The sequence below is a fragment of the Hemicordylus capensis genome, chromosome 3 (assembly GCF_027244095.1).
Source record: "Hemicordylus capensis ecotype Gifberg chromosome 3, rHemCap1.1.pri, whole genome shotgun sequence".
NCBI lineage: Eukaryota > Metazoa > Chordata > Lepidosauria > Squamata > Cordylidae > Hemicordylus > Hemicordylus capensis.
Window position 1 is genome coordinate 189,284,835 of NC_069659.1, and position 23,271 is coordinate 189,308,105.

A 23,271-nucleotide genomic window follows, 5' to 3' on the forward strand; every position below is an offset into this window, starting at 1 on the left:
CCAAGGTATGACCAAGTCCACTCAATCTCAATGTAGCAAACAGCCGGATTTGCAGAAGCATCTTTGAGGTTCAGGACCACCCACCGACACTGGACTTCTCCCCAATCCCGCCTGCAGGGGTCTTTACATCTTGCCAAGCGAATACCAACAACTACTAAGCTTCACCACACAATTCCATCAGGCTGGCATGCCATGCCCCTACATGGCATTATATAACATTGGACGGCTGAGTTCTGAAGATCATATCCTCAGGTTATGTCATAGAATTCAAAACAACCCCTCACTTTACAGCAGGGGTGGGGAACCTTGGCCCTCCATCTGTTTTTGAACTACAACTCCCACCATCCCCAGCCACAATTATTGTGTCTGGGGATGATGGGAGTTGTAGTTCAAAGACAGCTGGAGGGCCAAGGTTCTCCACCCCTGCTTTACGGGAATGAGGTTCACTTCACTGTCCCCAGCCTTACGGGAAGAAGTGGAGGAACTGTTGGAGAAGGGTGCATTCACCCCGGTGCCGTGGGCACACAGGTGGGAAGGGCTCTACTCCCACTACTTTCAGATTCCAAAGTGGGACAGGAGCATCCACCCCATCATGGACCTGCGCCATTTAAACAAACTGATCCATGTCAGGAAATGTCATATGATGGCATTACAGGAGATCCTACCGCTTCTCCACAAAGAGAAGTGGCTTGCAATGCTGGATTTGAAAGATGCATATCTTCATATTGACATAAGGGAGCATCACAGGAAGTAACTACATTTTACTGTAGGCCACCAAGTGTACCAATACAATGTCTTACCCTTCAAACTTTACACCGCCCCAACGGTTCCTAACAAATGTATGTTAGTAGTGATTTCCCATCTGAGGACCAGTGGCATTGCTATTTACCCATACTTGGACAACCGGCTTCTGGCGTCCAGGGACCGAGAAGAGTTACTTTCTCAGATCCAGTATATTCGGACTCTTCTCCAAGACTTAGGTATCCAGGTCAATTGAAAAAAGTCCCATTTAGAACCCGTGTGCGTGATCACCTACATATCGTTGAACAAAATAACCTGAAGAGAATACTTACCAGAAGAAAGGTACAACTGCATTAGAGATCTGGTACAAGCATTCCAGCAGCATCCTATACAGCCCGCTCAGCTGATACAGTGACTGCTTGGCCTTATGGCATCCTGCAATACAGTGATACATTACGCACGACTGAAAATGTGGAAGCTACAACTATGGTTACTATCAGTTTTACATCCCAACAGTCAATGGAAACATCCGGAGCTGCCACTGCAAAGTCTACAATCACTGTCATGGTGGTCAGACAGCCAGAATCTCCTAGAGGGGGTCCTGTTCCAGATATCATCTCCATCAGTTTGGCTGATGACTGATGCATCACTGCTAGGGTGGGGTGCCCATTGCGAGAACCATCATATACAGGGCAAATGGACCCCGCACCAAGCCCAGTTGCATATCAACTTCCTGGAGTTGTTAGCTGCCTTCCAGGCACTACAAGCCTTCTTGCCACTGATGCAAGGCAAAGTCATCAAAGTACCATTGGACAATACAGTGGCCCAAGCTTACATCAGTCATCAAGGGGGGGCTGTATCTTGAACCTTGTGTGCCCTCAGTGTACAACTATGGCACTGGTGTATCTGGCATCAAGTGTTCCCAATGGCCATCCACATCAAGGGCCTAGAGAATGTCCTAGTGGACGATTTCAGCCGAGTGTTGGTACAACACCAACAACACGAATGGGAACTTAAGACAGAATACATTGCTCCCCTCTTCGACCACTGGATGGACCCTTCCATAGACCTGTTTGCGACTTGTATATACACGAAGTATGCCCGTTTCTGCTCAAGGGCTAGACACTACCGACAGTCACTAGGGGATGCCTTCCAGCTGGACTAGTCTCAAGAAACACCTTACATGTTTCCTCCACAACCACTAATGTCAAGTGGTGGCTTGTCTCCTGACCATCCCAACATCTTGTATCCTTGTGACCCCATGGTGGCCCAGATAACCATGGTTTCCACAGCTACTCAGACTGTCTGAGAACCATTATCATTGTCTACCTCGAGTACTAGATCTTTTGTCTCAGGACGGCAGGCACGTCTTCCACCCAGACATTCTCACACTCCATCTGACTGCATGGCGAATCGGGTTCTGAAACATATCTTGCTTAACCAGAGAAAGGCCTCTACTAGGCGTAATTGTCCTCGGATTCAAAACCTGTTCCAGGGCACATGGTTGTCTTCAAAAACATGCTATTGTCCAAGTGTTCTCCTCTTCCTGACTACCTTGAAGATTCAAGGTTTAGCTAATGTGTCCCTGAAATACCACTTAGCCGCACTCTCATCAAAACACCCTGGATATGATGGCAAGTCTCTCTTTTCTCATCTAGACAGTAATGCCTTCCTGAAGGGACTTACAAATGTGTGCCCTCCTATTCAAGCCCCAGTGGAGCCCTGGAGCATCTCGTTGGTGCTCTCGTCATTAACTCAAGCTCCATTTGAACCAATGGTTACTGCACCCATAAACCTTGTGTCCCTAAAGACAGCCTTCTTACTTGCCATTACCACCGCAAGGCATGTAAGAGAGCTAATGGTCTTAAGGATAGATTCTCCCTATACGAGATTTTATCCGGACAAGTTACTGATGTGTTTGGATCCCAGTCTTCTGCTAAAGATAGTGTCCACCTTCCATCTGAATCAGGACACTGTACTTCCAACGTTCTTCAGGGACCCCTCCACCCCTCTGGAACATACTATGCACTGTCTGGATGTGCACAAGGCACTCCTATTCTACTTAGAATGTACAAAGGGCTACAGATCTTCTAATCACTTGTTCATAGCCTACAAGGGCACTGCCAGGGGCTCCTGCATATCAAGGCAAATACTATCAAACTGGCTGGTCAAACTTATCTTGCTCACCTACAAATTGCAAAGCAAGAATCCACCAGAGGCAATCAAGGCCCACTCCACTGGAGCCTACGTGTCATCGGCTGCACACCTCTTGGGGGTGACTTCCATGGATATTTGCAAGGCAGCTACATGGTCCACAGAGTTGCCCTTTACAAAGCATTACACCATAGTTGTGCGCTCTGCTGCTGAGGCGAGCTTCGGGAGAAGCGTTCTGAAACTGATGTTGCAATAATCACTACTTCACCCTGCTCCAAGAGGAGCTTGCTAAACACCCATACTTATGGATCTCTGTCCAGATAAACAGGTTGCTGGACCTGTAACTTATTATCTGGAAGAGATCTGTAACCGCCCTGAGCCATTTTGGAAGGGCGGTATATAAATCAAATAAATAATAAATAACATCCATAAGACCCTCCTGGACCACCCCTCTGCAGTAGTGCTCTACTGTGTGCATGCTTTTTTGCATGCCATTGCTTTTTCCCCTTAACATTGATAGGAACCTGGATGGTTGTCCTCCACAGCGGTTGTCCAAGAACTGAGGAACATGGCACCCAGCCCACCTTTAAATAGCACGCTGTAGGTGTGGAGGCAGGGCTTGGATGCCTTGACAAGCATTGCTACCACATGGTTCCTGTGCACGCAGAACCCATACTTATGGGTGTCAACGGATCTCTTCCAGATCATAAGTTACAGGTCAGCAACCTGTTTTTCCATGCAGGAAAAGCTGCGTGTTAAGCTTGTACTAGAAAAGGCCTTAATTTCCTTGGTTCATCATGGTCTTGGGGATTGCCTAGAACTGCAGTCAGTTCTAGGCAATTGCTGAAAAATATTTGTACCTTCACTTTATTCTGTGCTCTGTCATTCTGTTAGCATTCCTCTTACCACTTTAAGGCTGAACTATAAATATTAGAGGACTAATTGCATACTATTCCCTTTAATACTAAACTCGGGTGATTGAATGTGTTGTCAGTTTGGATGACAAGGGTCATCTAAACTAAGTAGTGGATCTGGATCGAGATCCATAAGAATAGGTAATGCACCTGTGCAGGACCACTTGGTAACATGCCGCAGCTTGTCAAGGCGACCAAGCCCCACCTACACTCCTTACACATGCTTATTTAAAGGTGGGCTGGGCACCATGTTCAGTTCTTTTCCGACTGCCATTGCATGCAGTCCTCGGACTGTCACTCCTTGTTGGACTAGTTCTTCTTGTGAGTTTATCTAAAACAAGCAAATCGGACTGATTATTGGCTTTGACTTGGAATGGGATTTTTACAACTACTCCGGTGTCATCTGTATATTGGAACAGCTTCCAGAATTTGCTGGCGTACATTGGATTATTTGGAATTGACTAATGACTATTTGGATCACGCAGAGATGACAAAGGAGAAACGGACCTTCAAAAGATGCACTGTCTGCAACGCCAAGCTCCCTTCGAAGGACCCACACAACTTGTGTTTGATCTGCTTGGGGGAAAGTCACGTGCCCTCCAAGATTTGCCTGTCCTTCTTGAAACAAATGAGAAAAAAAAGTGCTTTGTGGCTTAACACTGCCACTTATGATGAGATGCTAAGTCCCTTGATGTCGGGAGAACCCTGCCCTTCCTCTTCAACATCAAGTCAGAAACCACCGTCCATTAAACAACCCTCGACTCTGAGCGCGTTAGCATTGTACCGCATCTTGAAACGTTTGTCGAAGTCTACGTATTTGATGTCAGAGGGATCAAAAACTAAAAGGAGGCATTCGGACTCTGAGGACCCTCCCTCCTCCAATAAATGGTGGACCTCACAAAAGGAAGGGCACCATCTCTTTCAGATTACCTTCAACGTCTAAGGATTCGACATTGAAGGAATCGCATTCAGTGACTATTGAGTCTGTCGATATTGAATGTGTGTCTATGCCTAGACCCACAGTGTCGAGGACTCTGTCTTTTGCCAGCACCAATGCCAATAGATTGCCCATCGGCATCATCGCCAGAAGCTCAACATTGAGAGCTACCTTCTCTATGGACAAAAACTGTGGATCGACATTGAGAAGTGCCATTGATATCAACTTGCGATCCTTCGACACTCTCGGTTCGACCTCTTGTTTCGACCCTCAAAATGCCTGTATTGTTGGTGTCGAGACTGGTGACCGACCCCTCAGTGTCCTGCTGACATACCGATCTTTGACATCGAGGAGGAGGATAGGGAGGTGGCCCTAGATACAACTATGGCTGTTTTTTTCTGTCTGTTTTAGACTCTACTTTGAGTACCCCCTCGGCATTGACTTTCAGGGGCTTCCCATGGACATCAACAACAAGGACGCCAAAGGAACAAATCACTCAACATTAGAACATGCTTACAGCTGCTCCCCTGGCAACTTCACCATGGCATACCTGCGGCTTTGCTCACCCATCTGCATCAGGAGATGCCTTGTCTTTGGCGCCACTGGGGACGGTGTCTCCTGGTTTTCCTCATAATTTTCAAGAAAGTCAGTTTTGGGGCCAGTCACAGGTTCCCATTCGGATAGTATCACCAAAACTCATGCTTTTAACTTCTTCAAAGGCTTCACGGATGTCTTCTGATGTACTCTTCCAGGGTTCAGCCACACAAACCATATGTGACAGTGTGCACATCGGAATTCAAACATCGATTACACAGACTATTGAGACAGACTCTCACACCAGTTTCTGCATCTCAATCTACATTGGAACATCATGGATCTTCGGATTTTGAATCCGTCCCAGATGCCAGGGTGGACCTTCCTGTTGAGGTGGTCCCCTCCACGCACGTCTTCCCTAATGATGATATGAAAGTGTACCATCAGCATACTTCAAGAATGTTTCACTTGTATCAAGGACGTGGTACTCCATGTCCAGCAGCATCCATCTCGGTCCGCTCGACTCATTCAGAGATGGTTGGGTCTAATGGCGTCCTACAACACAGTAGTGAAATATGCCTGGTTAAAAATGAGAAAACTGCAATTGTGGTTTCTATTGGTTTTCCGCCTGAATGTGGACCCACAGTCCCTACATCTAAAAATCCCAGTCGAAATTCTGCACTCACTTACCTGGTGGTCGCTGGGCAGGAATCTGCTGGAAGGGGTTCCTTTTCTGAGGACACCTCCCTCTATCTGGCTTATGACAGACGCTTCCCTCCTGGGCTGGGGGGCCTACTGTGGGTCCCACCAAATGCAGGGCAAGTGGACTTTTCAACAAAAGCAACTCCATATCAACTTCCTGGAACTTCTAGCTGTCTTCAAAGCAATGAAGGCCTTTCTTCCACTACTACAGGGGAAAGTGGTGCAGATACAGTTGGACAATACTATACCCCTGGCCTACATTAACTGCCAGGGTGGCACTGTATTTCGAAGTGTCTGTGCTCTCAGCCTTCAGTTATGGCATTGGTGCATCTGGCATCAAGTGGCATTAGCCATTGGCACATTCACACAAAAGGCCTAGACAACATCCTGGGAGACTATTTGAGTCGGATTTTCCCTCAACAACACGAGTGGGAGATAAAAACGGAGTACATCATACCACTCTTTTTAAAGTGGATGCTGCCTATCAGATCTGTTTGCCACTTCAGAGAACAAGAAGTGCAACTCTTTCTGCTCGAGAGTGGGACACAACCCGCTGTCTCTGGGAGACTCTTTCCAGTGGAACTGGCAGCAGGAGATCCCTTATATGTTCCCATCTCAACCACTGATCAGCCAAGTGGTCTCCCATTTTCTAATGGTTCCTACATCCTGTATCCTGGTGACTCCATGGTGGCCAATGCAACCATGGTTTCCACAGTATCCCCTGACTGTCAAGAAACTGCTACCAAAGACTACCACAGGTAGTGGACCTCTTAACTCTGGACAAAGGTAAGATACTGTATCCAGATGTTATGACACTCCACCTAACAGCATGGCAGACTGACTCCTGAACAAGATTCTTTTTAACTAGAGGAAATTTTCCACCAGGTACAATTACAGGAGCAAGTGGCTTTGTTTTAAACTTTAAGCAAGAAAACAGGGTTTTCACCCTGACTGTGCCACTATCGGAGACGTGCTTCCTTACCTTGCAGATCTGAAGTCTCAGGGTTTGGCCAGTGTGTGTCTCAAAGTGCATTTGGCTGCGTTGTCTTCTAGACATCCAGGTTATGTGGGGAAAACTCTTTTCCTCCCTCCAAAAAGTAAGACTTTCCTGAAGGGCCTTTTGAACCTGTACGTTCACATGCCTATTGAGCCCTGGAGTATATTTCTGGTCCTTTCATCTTTGACCAAGGCCCCCTTCGAACCTATGAGCTTGGCCTCCATCAAACTGGTGACTCTGAAAATGGCCTTCCTGTTGCCTGTCACTACAGCCAAACAAGTGAATTATCGGCCCTGAGAATTGATCTACCATACACTATAATCTATCCAAAGTCCTGATGTGTATGGACCCAGATTTTCTACCAAAAGTAGTGTCCACCTTCCACCTCAACCAGGACATTGTCCTACCAACGTTCTTCAGAGATCCTACAACTCTGTTAGAGCGTGTGATGTACTACTTAGATCTACAGAGAGCACTATTGTACTACCTACATCAAACTAAGGACTTCAGGTCCACCAAACGCCTATTCGTTGCATACGAAGGCTCTTCAAGGGACTCCTGTATCTCTAGACAGAGTATGTCCAGTTGGCGGCTGGAACTCATCCTCCTGACATACAAGCAACAAAACATTCAGCCACCAGAAGCAATCAAGGCCCAGTCTACCCATGCCTGTGCAGCTGCACACCTATCTGGGGTAACCTTCATGGATATCTGCAAAGCGGCAACTTGGTCCACTGAGTTACCTTTTGGTCAAGCATTATGCCATAAATGTGTGCTCCGCTGCAGAGGCGAGCTTTGGGAGAAGCGTTTTTAAGCAGGTGTTGCAATAGCTACTACTGCATCCTTCTACTTTGAGGAGCTAGCTAAACACCCTTTCTTATGGAAGTTGACGGATCTCGATCCAGATAAACAGGTTGCTCACCTGTATCTATTGATCTGGTAGAGATCTGTCGATATCCATAAGACCCTCCCAGACCATCCCTCTGCAGTAGTGCTACGCTATGTGTGTATTGAGTGTGCAAGCTATTCTCCTTTGGTGATAAACTCACCTGCTTCCAGATGATTGTCCTCCACGGCAGTCGCTCAAGAACTGAAGAACATGGTGCCCAGCCTGCCTTTAAATAAGCACACTGAAGGTGTGTAAGCAAGGCTTGGTCACCTCGACAAACTGTGGCATGTTACCTGCACAGGCACATTAGCCATTCTTATGGATATTGACAGATCTCTAAAGGTCAATAGTTACAGGTGAGCAACCTGTTTTTTTAACTTGGAACTCCCTAGTTATGTAGAAGTTGTTCAACTTTGTTAAACTCATCTCATTGACTGGAGAGGGGAACTCTCACCTTTTCTACTACTTTTTAATCTGGATACCATTGCTATCTTATTGCAGCAACACTGAAATTCTGGATTTCTCCATTGTTTTCTATGGGTAGTTTTCATACTGCTCTAGGAAGAAACAAACAAAATGGTATAGAACCAGAAGCTGGGCAGACCCAAATTTACTTAGAAATAGCATCTATATGGTTAAATAGAAATGTTCAATATCAGTTGAAAACTCACTGGAAAATGGAAGAGGGCAAGGGGAGAGTACAGGAATCAGTTTCCTAACAGCTTATAGTAAGTGTTCTGAAAGGGGTAGATCGGCGGGGGGTGGGGTCATACTCTTTGCTGTAGGTGTTCAGGCAGAAGCTGGATAGCCATTTGGGAATGCGTTCGCTCTGGATTTCTTGTATCGAGCTAGTATAGGTTGGAATCTGTTCTTATCTTTGCACTATACAAAAATGTTTCAGGAAGAAGGAAAGTGGGGGGAGGGGACATTCCCCTCTTCCAAAAGACTGTCACAGCACTACAGTGTTCCTCTTTCAAGCTAGCTCTTAAGAGCTAGGAATATACAGGAGGCACTCTAATATTGTGGGGCTTATCTTTTAAAAATGCTGTGAAAGCCAAAACCACAATCAAAACCTAAACCTAACTTGAATAATGGGGTTAGGATATTGGGATGCCCACACTCTAATTTCTTTGTGCCCCTGCCTATTCTGGTTGCTGCTCCACCTGAGGCCTCATTAAGGAGGATGGTGATTTATATTACAGAATTCCTTCTCTCCATTAATGTGTGTCTCTCAGCATTGGGCTTTTGAGAGTCTTCTTCAGCCCTCAAATTCTCACTTTTCTCATCAGCCTCTCCCTGCTGCCTGTTCACTTCCCCCTTTTTGATTCTTTTAGTCCCTCCATCAGTCCAGCCCCACCTGCTCGCACTGTCCACAAATAACTCCTACCAGCGTTACAGCTTTGCCTAGCTTGCTGGTTATCCTGGCTTTCAGCAAGGTTTCTGGTTCCTCTCTGCAGTTGCCGGTAGAGCCAGCTGCAGCTGCACAGGATTCCTAGGTGAGCATGGGGACCCTGCACTGTGACAGCTGTCCCTGCTGAATCTGTCGGCAACTGTACAGAGGAACTGGAAAGATCAGGTGGCCAGGCTAGCTGACAAGCTGGGTGAAAAACTGTAATCCATGTGGGAATGATTAAAGGACCGTGTGAGCAGGCAAGGCTGGACTGAGGGAGGGGCAGGGAGAACGCCTTTGAGAAGCAGCTCAGGCTATTTCCCCCACAAAGGTTTGAAGGCAGAGTATGCTCAGTGAGGCCCAAGAGCATGGAATGTTGAAGGTGTCCTTGAAGTGGTCCTTGTGACAGGGGAGATGCAGTATCTTGTTCCTTCTAAATAAAATGGTTTATTTTTTACATTTATATCCCACTCTTCCTCTGAGGAGCTCAGATAAATAGTGTGGGTTGAGTATATGCTTATTTTTATTCACAACAACCCTGTGAGGTAGGCTAGGCTGAGAGATACATGACTGACCCAAAGTCACCCAGTGAGTTTCATGGTTGAATGGGGATTCTAACTCAGGTCTTCCCTGTCCTAGTCCAACACTAGATAATTAGTGGTAGACCGTAGGATAAACAGTGTGGGTTGAATATTGGGCCTCTTAAACTAGAAGACTGTAAACTGGTCAAGAGTCCATGTAGAATCCCTCAGCATTTTTACCCTTGGTGCTTTAGAGGTTACTGGGTAACCTGGATTATATGGTGGGGCTGTATCCCTTTTTCCAGTTTTACTGCTGGAATTACCTCCCCCACACCAAAAAAAAAAACCCACCAAAAAAACTCCAACCACTATGAATTAGTAACTGCCACAATTTATTCATTGAGTTGGGAGAGGAGAGCTGGTCTTGTGGTAGCAAACATTACTTTTCCCCTTAGCTAAGCAGGGTCTGCCCTGGTTGTATATGAATAGGAGACTAGAAGTGTGAGCACTGTAAGATATTCCCCCTCAGGGGATGGAGCCGCTCTGGGTAGAGCATCTAGATTCCAAGTTCCCTCCCTGGCTTCTCCAAGATAGGGCTGAGAGATATTTCTGTGTGCAGCCTTGGAGAAGCCGCTGCCAGTCTGTGAAGATAATACTGAGCTAGATAGACTAGTGGTCTGACTCAGTATATGGCAGCTTCCTATGTTCCTATGAGTTATAGAAACTATTAATATCAAAAGTAGCCATTTAGTTTAATAGTTCAGATCTGGTTTCTGAGCTTTAACTTGGCCAACCTCCGATCTCTAACTCAGTTCTCTCAAAGGATTATTGCGCACACATACCCTCTCTCTGTGTAGCTTGGCTGAGAGATCAAAGGCATTAATGTGGGAGATATGGAATCACCCCACACTAGACCACATTCATTTACCTAACCAAGAAGTTGGGCTTATTATTTATCATATACAAAGAACATACCATTGAGATAAAGATGTTAAAAAGCACAACTTTATTTCTAACCTCCTACTTCCCTTGTAGGCAGGTAGTTTGTTACTGATACAAAAGGCAATATTTTTGGGGATTAGCAACCAAAATCTCAATGGCAGAAATTTGCAGTCAGGAATTCAATAAGGTCAGCTGAATACCCACTAACAGACTTGGCTGTAACATAGGAAAACGTGGTTGTGAACTAGACTTGGGCACAATGTGATCTGGGAAGATAGAACAATAGACCAGAGCATGTTCAGCCTTGTACTTTATTTCAAATATTTGTAAGTACTATTTTTCAAAATGTACAAAGCGACTTACAAACCAAACCATAAAACAGAGAAAACACACACAAGCAAAGCTGCATTAAATAGCACAGCACACAAAACAACATTAAAACAAAACCTAAAAGTGATCTAAAATGTGATATGCATCTCAGAAAGGATCTAAAAGGCATGGGAGAATAAAGGATAGCTAACCTGGTACCAAAAAGCTAATGGCATAGATATGAAGACACCCTCTCTGGGAAGAAATAATTTAGATGTCATGAGCATAATGACAGTAAAGTGTGCCATTGAGTCGGTATCAACTCGTGGCGACCACAGAGTACTCTGCACCAAATCTCCTGGTGATCTCCCCCAGCGGTTTTATTTCAATGTTGAAAAGCATTGGAGAGAGGATGGAGCCCTGTGGAACATACAAAAGCTCTGCTTTGAAGAGCAGCAGTCTCCAAGTGACACCATCTGGAATATAAGAGATTGAAACAGAACCACTGTAAAACGGTGCCCTACATTCCCAACTATGTACTGGTTTATTGTAAATGTTTGCTGGTCAATGACCGAATAAACTTATATCTATCTTTCCAACTCTAAAGTACTAGCAGCAAGTATTTGGTGTACGTCAGCAAAAATAGCTATGTACATTCTTGCCCATTAGAAATGGAGGCAGTTTGATCTATACAGACACAAATTAGCAAAAGAATTTTGTTTGACAACTTAATATAGTCTGTTACTAAAGGCAGCACTGCCTTATCATTGGAGAAATATCCATAAGAGGTGCCTTGTATAGTGGAAGGGCCTGTATATTGTAGGGACCACTGTAGGAATGAAAAACATACAACCCTTCTCAAGATTGTGTAGGCCAAAACATCTGGCATTATAGGTGTGTAGAGAAGGTTCTCCCCCCACCCAACTGGAGTGGTGCCCTAAGAGGACCCTCTTGGGTCCTCTTCATAATGAGTTACTGCTACTACCACCAGTACCAATACGATCAGGTTATGAATATTTCTCCAATGATAAAACTGCCCTGAGCCATTTTGGAAGGGTGGTATACAAATCTAATAAATAAATAAATAAAATATACTGCTTTTCAACGAAAGTTCTCAAAGGAGTTTCCATAGAAAAATGAATGCTTCCCTGTCCCAGAAGGGTTCACAATCTAAAAAGAAACACAAGGTGGATTGTGGCAATAACCTGTGGATGGATGCTGTGTTGGGTTGTCACATTTATTTGATTAATAGTGTGCTTATATAATCTAAGCCTATAGGATGATGTCATTGTCATCCATCATCATCCTTCTCAAGTCTTAGAGCAATTTATAACTTTAAAAATAATCCTGCCTGTAGGGGCCTCAAAGTCTTGGAGTGGCCAGATGGCTGTTTGTTTTATATACTGCCCTTCCAAAAATGGCTCAGGGTGGTTTATCATTGGAGAAATATCCATAAGTTGCCCCTTCCTCTGCTGTAACCTGATGGTAATCACATATAGGGGCACACTAAAGTTGGCACTTAGGTATACATATCTGCTAGGATGATAGATAAACCTTTCTTCTGTTGCTGTTGAACCTAGTGTCTGGAGTAATGGTTAAGTGTTCCCCTTCTCAGCTGTGTCCCAGATTAGAAAGTAGGAGACGTGGAGAACTGATCCAGCCCATCTGTATAGTTCTACCCTGCACAACATTTCTTGATGTGGTGCTAGAATATGTCATTGAGCTGGGAATTTGGTCTTGCATATATATGGTTACACAGAGTTCAGTTCTCATTTGTTGCTATTGCATAATTGTAGTATATCCATATAGAGTAGGCTGAATATTGGGTGGCAGAGATGTGAAATAAAATGTTTCCAGTTGTAAGTTTGGAAATGGGACAAATTTACCCAAGGAAGACTAGATAAGTACTTGTTAGGTATATTATTTGGGAATTCTGCTTATCAAGCAGTTAAGTGACTTAAGATGCACCACTGTATCTTAATGTTTTTTGGTATTTTAGATTTGTCCTCTTCAGGACATGTTAGAACAGTAGTGCTATTGTATGGTGCAGTTCTTAACAGTTAATTATATTTACTACTTTGACAAAGTGGTATATTGTGCCTCTAAACTCATGCTCTAAAATAACTGTATTCAGCAAAAAAAAAAAAGGTTTTCTTACGCAACCCACAGTCTTGACCAAGGACAGGTTAGTGCTCTGAGGATGTAGATTGGAGATGTTAATCACACACAGTAAAAAGCAGAACAAATATATTGAACTAATGTATTTTGAACTAATATTCAATATTCATATTGAATATGGATATTCATTTAATAATCATTTTGAACTAATATTCATTTTGAACTAATATTCAAAATTCTGGAACATTTCTTCTAATGTCTCCTCTTGGGGTGTTGGAGATGCTGCATCTTCAAGGGCAATCTTTGCTTTTTGTGCAGTAGTAGATTTGAAATCCTTATCAGCTTTGATGCTGCTACATGAAAAGGAAGGGGTAATAGTTGGCCCACTCTGTTCTTGATGGAGTGGCAGCATTGTGGATGAATGACCCTGTGTGCCTCTTTGTCACAAGGCAAAGGTGATGGGTAGGTGCCACAGCAAGGGCATGGAGGAAACTTCTTGGTGCTTACCACAGGGACCAACGCTTGTGTGATGTACTGAAAGGGTAGCATTGTTATATTCAATTATTCCTTGATGCTTAGGTGCACTGTGGTCAGGAGTGCATGTTTCTAGTGCTGACTGATGTCCAAACTGTGCCCTTTTCTAGAGAGGTCCTATCTGACCATGGTCATGCATGCTATAACATGATCTACATGAGGCAGCCTTTGAAGAGCATTCAGAAATTTCAGCTGGTCCAAAATGCAACTGTGAGAGTCTGAACCAAGACTTATTGTATGGAGCATGTAACTCCAATATACCATCTGCATTGGTTTCTCCATTTTCTGGACCCAACTTAAAAGTGCTGGTGTTCTAAGCCCTAAATAACCTGGGATCAAAGTATTGGGCTTGCTTCTCCAATATGAACCTACCTGTTCACTCAACTCCTCACAGTGCCAATTTTGTGTGGTCTCTTATCTCCAACTGGGGGAAAATGTGGGCGGCAATATGGGTTCTTTTATGTGTTTAATTTTCTAGACTGGTTTCCCGGTACTAACTTGGATCTGTGTGGTAATTTTAAAAAAGACCGCAATTTTTAATGATAAAACTCGAACCAAAGCAGCAGGAGAATAAAAGCATACCATAGCCAAAGATCAATCAGCAAAGGGAAAGCAAGCCAATAAAAATATATTTTCTTTATTTGGTGCCAAAGGTGGCGAATAAGAGGGACTGGTGAGGAGTGCATTCCACAGACTACGGGCTGCTGCAGAAAAGATATTATGCTGGGTCACCACCAAATGTGTTTTTCGAGGAGGCAGGACTAATTGTATAATTTACCACTCTAGCTTTCACCCATCCTGCAAAGTAATCTAGCAAATATTTTTTTGTTTACTTTTAGGAACTAGTTTGCCTCACTCTACCACTCTGAAAAAATGTTGCCTCATTAGGATAGCACAGGAACACATTTGATATAACGTGCTGTTTTCCCTGTGTCCTAAGGAATGAATCTTCTTTTAACCTTCATATACTTGCATCAGTCAGTAACCTAAGCAAAAAAGAGGCTTTTCTGACACGAATGGGGCAGGGGCCAAGTACAGTGCATCTTAATTTAACAGATTTGGCCCAGTTCCACTTGATGTGGCCCAGTTTGGTTCTAATTGGTCTGGATTTGGTCCAGTTTGGGTTTTTGTGGCTAATTAGCATGGATTGGGTTGGATTTGGCTGATCTGGTTTGGTTTTATTATATGTACATGTTTGTCACAACTTTGGCAGGAGGACCAGTGTGAATGTGGATTTAATCATGGGAACATTTGCAGGTGAAAGTTAAGCCAGTCAGGGTCACCTTGTGGGATGGGAAACAGCAGGGTATTCAGAGGGCTGCTGGGCTACAGAATGTGTTGCTGTTCTTAGCATGAGGCTGTGGGTGTCAGCAGTGCTGAAAGCAATAACGATGATAACATGACCCACATTTGCCTCCTTTTATGCTGGTTTATGCCTGGTTAACATCGGGTTTAGGGGAGGTGTCCCATTGGACATTCAAGTTGGGTATACACATCAGCCCATTTGGGTCATCTCATTTAGCAATGATTTTTAGCAGTGTTCCCTTCATACTAGTCTAGCAGCTTGCTATATTTGCCATGTTTGCCAAATAAAGTTATGGCTTGTCTTAAACTCAAGCATGCAGGTCTGCTTCTTTATTATGCTTGGCAATGCTATAGCAGTATTTTCAGTCACATTAAGTGTGGCACATATGGAATCCTCCATTTTAAAAAGTGAGGAAATTTAATTAAAATTTTTGTTCCCTGCTGAGGTAACAGAGCACTTCCTATGTTACCAAGTTCTTCTTAAAGATTGCTGTAACACTCATTGCCAGCTTTTGCTGTTGCTACCAAGCTACACAGGGATTAGAGCATGGAGGACCTGTCAGGTCTTATACCCTCATGGTGTGACAATCCTGGACCATTGAATTTTCTTGGTTTTTGAAGCTTATTGGAGCTGCCAGACTTGCTACTAGCCCTGTAAATGAGTGGTTCTTGGTGTGGGGTCTGCCAGATGTTGCTGAACTATGACTCCTGGCGTTCCCAGCCATAACTTGTGCTGGCAGTTGTAGTTCAGCAACATCTGGCAGACCCCACGTTAAGAACCACTGCTTTGCTTTAACTGAATGAAATTTAAATCCTTGAAGGTAGTAAAATGCTAAACTATAACCATGTTTTCCCTTCGGCAGTGAGGGAAAAGACAATATTTGAAGAACTACTACTAGCTGTTTTATGGTGACATTTGCATACTGCACCTTTGTGAATGGTATATGTGGCTGATCTCAGGTTTTCAGAGTTCCAAAACATCTAGTTAAAATAGTTTCAGATGGAAGTCCTGCATGTCTGTGGCTGACATCCAGAAAGCAAATGGTGCAGGGTAGCACCATTCACTGATGGCAGTCAAAAGTAACAGGCCATAATTTATTTCCCGGGTCATTATGGACTGAACTACTTACTTTTAAGACTAATTAAGGAAAAAACCCTTTGCAGAGAATGAACTCAAAATTGAAGTGCTAGATATGTAAACTGCCTTTGTTCAAATATTCCCAGTTTCAGAAAAGATAGCTTCATGCTAGATAAAACCCATTTGCCTCTATAGTACTATATGCATATCTTAACACAGTGCATATCTATGTGGGGGTGGAAATCTTCCTGTGGAAAAGATTCAGTTTCTAGAATCCCTACTGGGGAACATGTGTGTGTTACTGTGTATATACAGGTCAAACAACAAGCCAAATCATATCACAATCAGTTTAGGGTATTAGGAAAACTTTTATAGTAACCTTTTGAGGAAAAAATAATGAAGGGGAAATTTTGCATGGGAGATGGTAAAAAAAACCTGCTCCCATTTCAAATTGTGTTACACACATGGGTTTTCTAGAGCAATTTACTGTTTAGAGTTGATCTCTCTAAACAGTTGTCCAACAGTTTCCAAACTGCTTCATGGAGATCTGGAACTCACTTCATGTTAAATAGTTATTCTTAAACTGACTTGTAGCATTTTCTCCCTACTTGGACAGATGATCATACCTGAACAATTTATAATTGAAGGGTTTAATCCAGTGTTCCTAAAACTAAATAGTTAGTTGCTGATTCTGATACTGTATGTAATTCAGAGATTACTGGAAACTGCAGGTGGGCCTGAAATTTCTGTAGCTTCATATTAGAATAGTTAAACACCAATTTTTCCATGTCTGCCTATCAGTTATGTGAATGAGTGTCCTGATTTTTGAAAGACCTTGACAAAGCTTCTCTTTAAAGTCTCCTGAAAAAGCAGAAAAGCATTCCTAGTCTTTTGCTTGCCCTAGCATAAGAGAATAGCTTAGCTGCAGCACATGCCTGTTTCCACTAGAGCAACTAAAAACACCTTATTAATCTACTTATTACATTTTTATACCACCCCATCCAAAGGCTCTGGGCAGTGGAAGGTATGTATGGTGGGGGAAGGGACAGACTACCCTTGGGTCTGACAAGACTGTGCCCCCCCAATGTATTAGGGGCCCATATTAGTTCATGTTTGGGGTGTACAGAAGGAAAGCCCCAGGTTACCACTCTGTGGCTCTAGTTCCAGCTGCCCACTACTGGGTTTTAAAGTATAATATGGTTCATCATATTTGATCTGTATCCTGCCATTGCTAGCCTCAAAGGTGACAAGGATGAGAGCATTTATGTAGCTGGTGGATAATTTGAATTCCTGTATAAAATGCTATCTCAAAACTTTATATTTTCCAAACATACTTTTTTTAAAAGTTGCTATTGCTTCCTCTGGGTTTTGGAATAACTCTTAAGTTCTTCCAGCAAGCTTTTTAGTCAGTCTTGTGTCTGTTGCAATAAATAGGTCAGGCTTTGCTTCTTGCAAATATTTGAAGAAATGCCTTAAACACAATATTACTAGAATTTCTGGAACTTTTCAGATATGTATACTAAATAAAAGCCAAACTTCAAGATCATGCAAAGACTGTTTGATATTAAAGGTTGGCAACAACAAATTATTGTCTAATGGCTTCTTTGACTTGCATAGACATACCTATATACATAGCAGTTGCAGTAAAAGAATACTAACATTTCACATTATAGGCTTCTGCCAGGCTCCTATAGTGTTGGATTGTAGGTGTAGTACAGACATTGCTAGCTTAATCTTCTGATTCCAGCAAGTTTACATGGCTCTTCCTTCACCTACACAAACTTCCTCGATCCTTTTCCTAGTTAAAACTAGGGTTTACCTGCTACAATTTAGCACTGTCTTTCCCATTGCGAACCAAGGAGAAGGCCAGCTGCACTTAGATTTTGATCTTGGGTTAGCAGCTAATGTGCAAAGCCTGGTTAAAGTTCACCATGGTTAATACCATTGCAGACATAATGGTAATTGGTGTGGCGGGGTGCACCATAAGCCAGGTGACGTGGGGGTGGTGAAGAGAGAGAGCCTTATGCTCCGAGGAGATTACCAGCATTAGGTCTGCACCAGGCATTCCTCCTGCACAGGACTTAAACATTGCACTTGGTTTAAAAGAGTGAGTTGATGGGTGATCATTAAAAACATGGTTCAACTGATTCTTTTCTGTTTTGAAACATTTTTTGTAGCTAATTAATCAGCAGTCCTTTAACAAGACCAGTGGGGGAAATTTCCTGGGATTATAGTGTGTCTTGGTTTTGAACATGACTGGAGTGTGATACTTCATCAATAAGTAGAGTTTAAAGAAACTGGCTACAAAACTGAAGTGCTAAAGATATAAGCAAAGTAATTCTGAATTTTGAATTTCAGACATGCAAGGAAGCATTTCAGCCAGGCTGAAGGAAGTCAGCTGGATGAAGTACGACAGGTGATGGGAATGCTGGCTTTTCCTTCTGACACTCACATTTCTCCTTACAAGGTATGTTTTGGTTTAATTTGGCTAAAAATATGGGCAGAAGACCTCACTCTCATGGGGAAATGTACTAATAAATTTTCTGGTGTCTAATAACTTTGACACTTGTTATAAAAGTGTCCATTATTAAAAGTTGAGATTTTCGAACAAGTATTTAATCTGCTTGTCCTTATAAGCAAAAACATTATCTGCTTTTCCATATTTACAGTTTATAAGTTGAAGTATTGCGACGACATGCAAAAATATAGACGTGTGCTTTGTGTGCAGTAGCCATTTCATTAGCACTCAGTGTGCTCTTTTCACTTGGCTTCTCTCACCAGTTCACGTTTCAGTCTTATTAGTCAATAAGACTGTGGGAGTGCTGCCTGTTCCTTTCCTACCCAAACCTGTCTCTCCCTAGGGCTTGTGTGCGGCAGGTGAGGCAGTTGCTAGGGTAAGGTTCATTTCAATTGACTTTAACAAATAGTAGAGAAAGCTAGATACACTCCTGCATCACTGTTCTCATCCTGATTTCATATAGGTAAACTTGAAAAGAACATGTGACATATTACTGTCCCTCCAGTGAAGCTGAAAACATTTAGTGAACAAAACTAATAACTCATCATGGCTTTATACAGAACATAAGGACTCCATTGTCTTCCTGTTTCAGTAACTAATATCTGTTGATCAAAATTTTTAATTCAATGTAATATATACATTGCCTGAATTCTTCACATATACATTGCTTGCAAATATAGGTACCAATTTTTTTTACACATGACCACTAATAAAAATGAGTTTCTTCTCTGCTGTTGCCATGTGACTAGATGCAGAACTATGTTAATTAGGTTAGGCTTTTTAAGGCTGGGAGAAGCATGATCCCTCCAGTTCTTTTAGTTCTACGTGGCTCTAAGGCAGCTTCTCAGCTTTTTCCTTTTAGGTTCGCTTGCTTTTTCTCACTTCTTTTGCTGTCTTCCTTTTTTCTAATTCTTATGTGTGTAAAAAACAAAAACTTCCTGTTTGCCTTTCTACTTTTGTTGCCCCCTCTATGCCTCCACTTGTTTCCTGTTCCTTCTGCTTCATGGAAAGAACAGCCAGGGTATTCCATGTGAGAATACTGAAGGGCAAACAGGGCCTTCCAAAGGTCATTGGAACAGCCGGGAACCCGCTCCTGAGGTCCTGTTCACTGGCCTGCTCAGCGTAGCTCCTTGGAATGCTTAGCCACTGCTGAATAGCTGACAAGGCGGTGTTCTGGAGCAAGAGAGAACACTAGCCGCCATTTTTGAGGGCGAGGAAGCGGCCCAGGCACCAACCTCGCTGCTGCTTCCCACCATCCCTGTGGGCAGCCTGCCTTCAGCGGCTTCAGCCCCGCTACCCCTGCACGCTCCGAGAAGCCTTGCGGGGCACTCAAAGGAATGCCGAGGCCCAGAAGTCCCAGATATGGTCTCCACCAGTGGCCAGAAGCCCGAGAGGACAACGGGGGCTCAAAAGACAATGGTGGTACCCGAAGGCACAGAAGCCGGCCCAGCAGTGTCCAGAGCTGCAACAACGCTCACCAGGAGGGCAGCAACGGCAAATTCCCATTCAGTGAGCCTGGCCCAAGTTGGGCATTTGGTTTCTTCTACTTCCCCTGCCCCGGGTCCTTTGGGGGTGTCCATGCTCACCCAACCTATCTCAGTGAGTGAAGCCCTCCCAGATGCCAGGAGATATGTCAACTACCTGGGGAATGTGGTTTGGGGCATTTGAAATATATGACCAACTAAAGTCTAAAAAGAGAAAAGTGGGCTTCTTCCTCCTCCTCTACTGCTGCTGCTTCTTCAGTCGCAGAGGTGCCAGCCCCTTAAAAAAAAAAAGCAAAGAAAAAGTGAAAACATGTTAAGAAAACCAAAAAGGGGAGTTTTAAGTCAAAACAGAGAGATAAGAGTGTGCATTCATCTGAATTTTCTGACCCAGGCTCCCTCAACCCCAGAGGCCTACTTCCTAGGGAGATGGGCGAACTCCCTGCTACACCCCCTCAAAGATCTCCCGATAAATCCCCAGGCAACCTAATACCCATTATTCCCTTGATGTGTAGCCCACCTCACCAGAAAATCCAGATCTCCCTACAGACCCTTTGGGAGAAGGTGATCCTGATTAGCAAAAGAGAGGAGGGAGAATGGTCTGATGGTGAAGAGCCTGAGAGCCCAGAAGCACCACAGAGACTTTTTCAGTCCGCAGACTTGGCCCTGCTCATGACAACGACGGTGCATGCCCTGGGGCTAAATCCCCCTGCATCTCGGGAATCCCAGCCACTGAGTAAAAGTGTGCTGGTGTTCCCGGGTTCAAAGCTGAGTAATATGTCCCTGCCTATTCCTGAACAATTTGTAGAAGCAGCAAAAAGTGAATGGACGGTTTCCATCTCCTCAAAAAGGGCTACTACCATAGCAAACGAGCTGTATGCATTTGAACAGGAGTGGTGGTGGGAAGATTTTCAACACACACACATGTGGCTATGATCTCTGGTTCGGTCCTGACTCAGGATAGGGAGTCTGCCCTAAAAGATCCCGCAGGCAAATGTTTGGAGGGGGCCATGAAACGCGCACATGATTCCACAACATTATCAATGAGAGCCACTGCAGCTGCCTCTGTGGTAGCTAAAGCATCACTAATTTGGCTAGATGACTTGATTCAGGAACCTCCCTCTGACCCAATTAGGTTGAGGAAAACACTTTTAAAGTTGCATAAGGTGTAAGCTTTTACGGCAGATGCTACACTTGACGCCCTCCGGTTTGCATCTCGGGTGGCCACTACCTTGGTGGTGGGCAGATGCAGTTTATGGCTAAAATACTGGCAGGTGGATGAGGCCTCCAAAACTAACCTTACTGCTGTTCCCTTTGATGGGGAAAAATTGTTTGGGGAAGAGGCCTGAAAAGACATCTTAGTGGAGTCAAAAGATAAAAAGGCCATGCTATCCTCGTCATGGAAGCAGGACCACCCCAAGGACGGCGGCCTTTTCAGTCCTTTCGTCTCTTTAGGTCACCTTTTGGGGGCAGGGACAGGATTCTGGTCACAGTGCGCCTACTGGGGCAGATCTAGATTGGCCAGGCAGAGTTTTGGCAGGCCTTTGGGTTCTCACCACCATAAAAGAGGGCTACTCCATAGAACTGACCAAGCTACTCCCTCACTGCTTCCTTCCCACTCCAACATACTGCCTTAAACAGAAACACCAAGGTTTGCAGGGAGCAATTCAACACTTGTTAGCAATCGGGGTCATAGAGCTAGTCCCTCTAGAACAGGGTATGGGCATTTACTCTCTAATCTTCACAGTGCCCAAGAAATATGGCCCCCTGAGGGTGGTGCTGGACCTAAAACACCTAAACAGCTTTGTGCACAGGAGAAAGTTCAGCATGGAATCCCTAAGGTCAGTTGTGGAAGCACTATAGCACTTAGAACTGCTCTCCTCTATAGACCTTAAGGAGATGTACCTGCACGTACCTGTATACCAAAACAGCCGCCACTTGCTCCATTTTCTCTATGCAGAAGTCCATTACCAGTACAGAGCTCTCCCATTCAGCCTGTGCTCAGCCCCACGCATATTTACAAAGATCCTCTGTCTGGTGATTATGCATCTCAGTTTCCAAGGCGTGAGGACTTATGCTTTTCTGGATGATCTTCTTATAAAGTCTCTGTCAACACAGATGGCCCAATGAGACCTACAGTCTGCTCTACAAGTGCTTGAGAGAATCATGGCTTCCTGAACAACAGGGGAAAGAGCCACTTGAGCCTGGCACACCAACCTCTTCACCTGGGGGTCCTCATAGACACACAAGACAAATTGTTCCTGTCAGCAGAATGCAGGTGCACATTGAAGGCCGAGGTGCACCAAGCTCTGGTAAAGAGATTGCTTCCCCTTCTCTCTCTCTCCAGGCTTCTGTGTCTGATGGTGTCAGGTTTGGAGTCAGTTCCATGGGCATGCTTCCACCTGAGGCCCCTTCAATGGTTCCTGCTGCCCTTCTCTATCATTGCCAGAGATAGCAGTGAAATCCAGGAGATGGGGAACCCTGACTCAGCCAGCTCTACAATCACTGCATTGGTGGGTCAATGTCCCACATCTCTCAGTAGAAAAAGAATTCCTAGACCCACCAAGGGTCTTCGTGACCACGTATGCCAGCAAGAGAGGCTGGGACATCCACTGTCTCTAGCACTTGGCCCAAGGCAGATGGTCAGTGGAGGAGTGTCAGCAGAGCATCAACTGGCTGGAGCTCAGGTCGATCCACATGGCTCTTCGGAAGTTCCAGTCCATCGTTCTCCACCGCCACGCCCTAATACGCACAGACAACACCACGGCCAAGGCACACACAAATAGTCAAGAGGAGCCTTGTCAAGATCTCTGCAGGCGGAGGCGATCCTGCTGTTTCTGTGGGCAGAACATGTAGTGTCCCTGGCAGCCCATCACGTGCCGGGGGACCTAAACATGGTGGCAGATTGGCTCAGTGGGTTGGACATCCTCCCAGAAGAGTGGCACCTGAACCTAGAAATGCTCCGCATGATAGTACAGTGGTCCCTCGACTTACGAACTTAATCCGTTCCGAATGCATACTCGTAGGTCGAAAAGTTCGTAAGTCGAAAAGCGGTTTCCCATAGGAATGCATTGGAAACTGATTAATTCGTTCCGGAGCGAAGGGGGAGGGGGCTTTACTCACCCCTTCCATGAAAGTAAGGCACTGTACTGTACTGTATTCCTTGTAGTAATCGGGCGGCAGGGTGCCGCCCGCTTCAATCTCCCG

At 44.4% G+C, this 23,271-nt stretch overlaps 1 protein-coding gene across 5 annotated transcripts in view; it reads left to right on the forward strand.

Moving 5' to 3' along the window:
• MAEA (macrophage erythroblast attacher, E3 ubiquitin ligase) overlaps positions 1 to 23,271 on the forward strand; it is a 55,622-nt gene that overhangs the window by 23,215 nt on the left and 9,136 nt on the right. For all 5 annotated transcript variants that reach the window (XM_053304916.1, XM_053304921.1, XM_053304917.1 and 2 more), the window contains one exon: positions 18,424 to 18,532. In XM_053304916.1, coding sequence (XP_053160891.1) covers positions 18,424 to 18,532 — 109 coding nt within the window. The remainder of the gene's footprint in view (positions 1 to 18,423; positions 18,533 to 23,271) is intronic.